Genomic DNA, 6,000 nt, shown 5'->3' on the forward strand with positions numbered 1-6,000 from the left:
CGTCATGTTGATAACAAAACTTTTCTGTGCTGTTTGCCTATCGCTTCACTCCCGTATGGCGCGTCCTGAAGCATTTGTGATAGTGCTAGTTTTAAAGTTCACAAAAGGATTTGTTTGGTCTATTTACGGACTACATCTCAATAAAGTTGTATGGTTAAAATGAAGCACGATTATTATTGTATCATTATCAATATTAGGCCTATTCCAGACTAATAATCGCACTGTTAGTTTTATGGATTAATGTCGGTGTAAACGGCTGAACAGTGACCTCTTGTGGTCAACTGAGAGCTGTGTCCGCGCTCTGGTCTTTTCATTTCTAATCCCGTTGTGTGACCAGTGTAAAGGTGTAACATATTTCCAACTAATTGGAACCAGTTTCAGGTAGTGCAAAGGAAACACTAGTTTTGGGGGTAATATGTCTATGGTGCTACTACGCATTAAGAACTATAGTTTCAGACTCAAATAATATATTTAAGGTTGAGGTTTATTAGAAACAAAGTATTTCCTTCAACAATTCAATTATTTACATTAAAATAAAAAATCCCCACCAGTGGGCTGAGAGTTTATTATTCCATGTACATGATTAGCCTTTGACAGCACAAATAAATGCTCTAAAGTGAAATACAACTCGCGCTTTCAGCAATTATGCATGGGTCGATGACCAGTTAATCAAACAGTGAAATATTAAATAATAGTAAATGCATAGACATACTTAAACAGGACATTTGTGTTAAAAGCTTTGTAAAATAGAACACAGAGCATTGTGACTGTGAAAAACCATTGCACCTTCTAGTAACAAAGCAACAGACAGTGAGGCACACAAAACAGTTAATGCTTATAAAAATAAATACAATTTCTGTAAATGTATCAGCTGTGATTATAGCGCCAGCAAGGAAAAATAAATTACAACAAAAAAGTAAAATTGTTCCTCAAACATTCATATACAGGCTCTGTATTATTTACAAGCAGTTCAGTAAAAAATATTTTGGTACAGATCATACTTTACAAATAATTGTGATTATCAATTACAAAAGAAGCCATTTGACTGTCCAAGCGAGAACTTTAAAAAGAGAAGCAAAACTTTCACCTGATTTCAGCATTTGGTATCAAACATATTGCTGTAGGTTCCTGAGTTAAGTCCAAGCACCCAGTGATCGCTGTCATTTAAATGTGTACAAAATATCATCAGAGCACACTGACTCAGAATTAAGCGCCCGCCACTTTTAATAAATCGGTGCCACATTACCATAAATATAGAGAAATCTGGGAAAATACAGTCTGTGCGAAGAATGATTTACAGAATGCCATACAGAGGAAGTTTTGGCCCAAGTTTAGCTGAACAAAGACATGGCTCAGTTAAAAGAGTATCCAGTGCACCGTCCCGTTTTAGGTCCTGAGAGGTTTAGGCCTTCACTGCCCCCCACGGCTGCAGAGTGGCCTGGGGCAGGATGAACTGGGGGGAGGGCTGGGGCAGGATGTAGTATCCGACGAGGGGCTGAGGCGGCGGTGGAGGGGGGGGGGCACACAGGAACACGGGAGGGGGCTTTTTGTAAGAAGGCCAAACTTGCGTCGGTTGGTAGAAGTACTGAAGACTGGCAGGAACCTGAGAAAAGACATATCAACATTAACACTTAGAATTTGATGTAATGGTTCATAGGTATTTGTTAGTTGTTGTTTCGTTTGTATTTATTACACAAGCCCTCGTGTATACAATCCAGCCACTTAATGTGACTGGGTGACGTTCTGTTATATTCACCAGTATATTTAGTTTTACATGCAAGATTTTTGGGGCTTTCTAGTCTTGATTCAAACAAGAAGACCAGGGGGGAAACCTACTGAAGGAGTCTATGCTGAACTTTTGCTAATAGAAAAGATAATGTTTTAAATAACTGTCAATAAATGGGATTCAGAGATTTGTGGGGGTATAAAGGAGTAACTAATACATCAGTTAGGGTCCAGGGATTCATCCATAAACGCACACCTACAATGTGTAACAAGAAGTACAAATAATTACCATATTGCTGATGTATTTGACTTTATTTAGCTCTTCTCCATGGCGTCTCCGAATCCTGGGCACCATAGCGATCGTGTAGGCGTCTCCTTCTGCCTTATCCTTTTTAACAGCCTCCTTTTCTTGTTTGGGCTCTGCCTTCTCCTCGGCGTCTTTCGCCTCCTCCTCTGTGTCGCTGGACGCAGTGGAGCCACAGTCTGATGAGGTAGCAGAGTGGTAGTCGGAGGTGTCCAGGTTGAGAGACTCATCTGACAGCGAGTCTTCCATGTCGGCCTTGAGACTCTCCTCCTGTTCTGTGAAGGCGGCTACAGTGAAAGGCCTGCTGTTCTCTCCAGATCTGCAGAGAGGACATTAATGAGGATCTGTTTCAATTTGGAAGTTTACACGATCGCTATAATGAACACATGTTTTACAGAGCTTGGAACAGCTGTATGACTAGAAAATTCAAACCCAAAATGCATGAAAGTGAATCGAGGAAGTGTGATTAAAAGAATGTAGTCAAAGTATGACATAAAATCCCAGTGTGTAGTGAATTGTCTTCATTCAAACATAATAACAGCTACTATGGCATGTTTTGGTGATATCATGCAGCCACTCTTATGAGTCATGGCGATTCTTGGCAAAACATTAGTCAGGTAACCCAAAGATAACAGGAGGTGTCTATGTCCCTTCAGGGACAGACAGTGACTCACCGTGCGCACACCTCCAGCGGGTCGATCCATATTGTGAGCTCACGAGGAAGGCCCAGCTCAGAAGGTTTCAGCTTGCTCTCGGCACATGCCTTTAGCAGCGCCTCGTCGCACAACACTCCATTGTTTATCCGAATGCACCTGGAAGATTAAAAGTGCTCAGTTTAGGTGTGTAGAATGATAGATTTTTGCAAAGCTATGGAAAGGCAGAAAGAGTATTTTATTTCTTAGTTCAATTACCTTTATGACACCATCTTATAGAAATTCATGCCATAAATTGGATATCCTTATGTGAGTGTGATAATATGTGTAAAAAAAAGTTTTTTTAATAACTGAAATAAATGTTTATTTCAATTATTGTAGGTTTCGGATAAGCCAGCACCATTAGTGATACTTACATTTTCTGACCCAAGAAGGGTTAGGAGATGGAACATACAATCAACATAAAACTGATAATATAGTAGTTTAGTATAGGTTAGTAGTAGTAATACCTGAAAGCCTGTCCTTTGCTGGGGCTCTCCGGATACCAGTGGTCATCGTATCTGTCACACAAATGCTGCTGGAGCTTCTCGGCAAATAACCCTGCTTTGTTTTCTTCAAGTTTGCCACGAGCCACAACCAAGCGCTTGAGGAAGTCAACCCCCGCTTTCACCTCTCGTAACATGGTGTCTGCAAAATCATGATAGAAAAACATTAACATTTTAGAAGTCAATAGAATATAAGTAAAAAAGTAAGAAATAACTACAAAATAAGTAAAAAAATATGACTCATTTAAGTGTTTTATTGGCTTTGCTTTTTTTTTCTATTTGAAAGTTTCAACCAATGTAAAATAAAATAGCAGTTGTTAAGCAGACAGTGTTACATCAACTGCAATAGCAAGGACAATGTGGATACTATGGATTTTAGACCAAGGTTATCACACTGACATTATCTCAAACCATCCCATCTCTATTGTTGTTCACTCAGTGAGATTTATAGGGTGTTTTTCTCTTGCAGACCATGACTTCCTTTCACTCGTGTCGTGTGGGGGAGAGGGAACTTCAGCTATACCGATAACAACACTTCCCTGTGTAGTGGCTTTACGCCTTCTATTTTTATGAGGTTCAGCCTACATGTTGAGTGCATACAAGCCTCAGGGACTCTGGCTCTGTACTGACTAAAGGCTAAAGTTTGTATACATGCAAATGTGTTCCCGTTTTCACATGGAAGACCTTCTGACATGCAAATCTAATGAGCTCAGTGTTATTTATCTTGAGATAGTGTCTCTTTTTGGGTTTGATGCCAATGTCAGCCTGATCAGAGTTAGCTGGAGGCCAAGGCAATATGGAGTTTGGGAAAGCAACTTAACCAGTTGTGCTCAAGCACTGACAGTACTATGACTGTTTGTGAAAGTCACACCTTTAATTTTGATTTGTGTTGTTGTGGTTGAAGAAAGTGTTCATCTGTTGCATCAGCATTTACTGTCATGTCTGTAATGTCACAAACAAGGACATGAACCATAGTAATTTTCCATGACCTCGTTTGACATAGGTGCCCATACATTTGATCCTTCAGAATAATGTTTTTCTGCTACTTCTATTTTGAGCAGCCTTCTTATTTCTGGAGAGTTTGCAATAAGCAACAAGGCATAATCTAGTAAAAGGGGTCAAATTGCAAATGCATTCTTCAAAATAGTCCCCATTGTTGAAATGATTTTGCTTGTCATCACTAAGAAAATTGTCACATAGTGCTAAGGTTTACTGTGCTACATTTATAGTAAATCAGGTTTTTCTGGAGAAATTCCCCCAGTCTCACATTCTCCTCATTTAAAAAATTGCGTAAAACTGAGTTGAAAATGTCACAAACATTAAAGTCACATTTCTCTGGGTTAACCTGAAGGCATGTTTTGAACCCAATTTAGTCTTTGCAAGACCCCAATCACAGCCAAAGCTAAAATAGTGATAACATATCATACAACTGTTATATTCGTACACTTTGATCATGTGAAGACTGGTATTGAACAAATAGTCCTCAGTGTGTGGTAAGAAAATAGTACATGGCCAAAAGATTAGATCAGTGCTACAGCAAGTATATTTTATCAATTCAGTGTCCTCTGATAACTGTAACTACTATCAGCATTGCCTCACATTACACTCAAGCAAGAATGACTTGCTACAGAAAGAGCATACAGACTTTTCAGTGCCAGTAATGACGAATCTGGCAATATTGATTGAAGAAGCAACACCACATGGGCCTCTGCCTTAAAGCCTGCGTGCACACTGTAAAACTGTGTATTAGAAAAGAAATGCAGACTGGTGCCTGATTATTAACATTCGAAAACAACCCAACAGGTTGTATTACACGCCTCAGGCATTGAACATACCATTCATGCTACATAAGGACATGTGCAATAGGTTATTGAGGTGCAATGTGAAGCCACTGTGCCACTATCCAGCACTAACTTCAAAAAGTTGTTATGATTGTTAATTGGAGTCTTGGGTCCTTTAAGTTGCATGGTTTCTTGTAAGCCTACAGGCTACCAGGGAAAGAGAACTAGTTGTTTACACGCCTGCTTAAGACAAAGGAGAGCCAACAAAGCCCAAGACACGTGTTTGTGCAAAGTTCGTCTTTGCTGAGAACAAAATGTGACAATTAGAGTTCAAATAAATAAGAACGATGTGCAGTTGTTTCAAAGTGATGATAAACGATACTAGATCACCCACAACGAAAACAAAAACGATTTTTGGTTCTCTGACGGCATGGAAACCCCCCGATGGAAATACAGAAAGTTAGGAGGAACACCAACTGAATACCCATACGAATACCAATAAAAGTAATTACACATAGATACATTGTTCTTTCTTTTTTAGGATATTGAATGTATTTTGTGTCCCCTCTTTTGTTTATTTTAGTAGATACATTGGAAGTGTAGCAGTGGAAGAAAACAGTGCGTAAAAGGTGAAGTAATCTCTCCTGTGCGTAAAAGTTGCTTCACTAAAATGTAGCAACAAAGTGTCTTTATTTGACCTCGTTTTCAAGAAGTACCACAAGACTGAACTTAGGATACACTCAGATAACAGTACACAAAGTGAAACAATTCAAAGCGAAACTTTCACAAATAAAGACATAACTCATTCAAGCATTTTAAATCCAAATCTACTCACGATTTATGGTGGTCCAGTGGAGTGTGTATCCAAAAAGTCGGAGACGGTCCTTGTCTTCTGCCCGTTTCGTCTGCAATGTCTTGTGTCCGCTGCTGTGTTGGAGTTATTGTGGTCAGCACATGTTGCTTCCTTGTTCTCTCTAGTTGCTCGCTCTAGC

The 6,000-nt window shown here is 39.4% G+C and overlaps 1 protein-coding gene across 1 annotated transcript; it reads right to left on the minus strand.

Moving 5' to 3' along the window:
- Window positions 1-1,398: 1,398 nt before the first annotated feature.
- LOC306966146 (maternal B9.15 protein) lies at window positions 1,399-6,000 on the minus strand. The gene is made up of 5 exons (XM_079560798.1): window positions 5,844-6,000; window positions 3,192-3,369; window positions 2,704-2,841; window positions 2,015-2,348; window positions 1,399-1,603 (listed from the first exon to the last, which is right to left on the minus strand). Exons 2-5 carry the CDS (start codon window positions 3,362-3,364, stop codon window positions 1,403-1,405), a joined length of 846 nt encoding a protein of 281 aa, XP_079416924.1. The 5' UTR covers window positions 3,365-3,369; window positions 5,844-6,000; the 3' UTR covers window positions 1,399-1,402.

The sequence above is a fragment of the Gobius niger genome (assembly GCF_951799975.1).
Source record: "Gobius niger genome assembly, chromosome: 8".
In the NCBI taxonomy this organism is placed as follows: domain Eukaryota; kingdom Metazoa; phylum Chordata; class Actinopteri; order Gobiiformes; family Gobiidae; genus Gobius; species Gobius niger.

Coding starts and splice junctions, on each gene's coding strand:
- LOC306966146 (XM_079560798.1), bottom strand. CDS start 3,364: ATGTTACGAGAGGTGAAAGCGGGGGTTGACTTCCTCAAGCGCTTGGTT. Junction 2,842..3,191: donor AGCAAAGGACAGGCTTTCAG/GTATTACTACTA, acceptor TTAATCTTCCAG/GTGCATTCGGATAAACAATG. Junction 1,604..2,014: donor TCAAATACATCAGCAATATG/GTAATTATTTGT, acceptor GTCTTTTCTCAG/GTTCCTGCCAGTCTTCAGTA.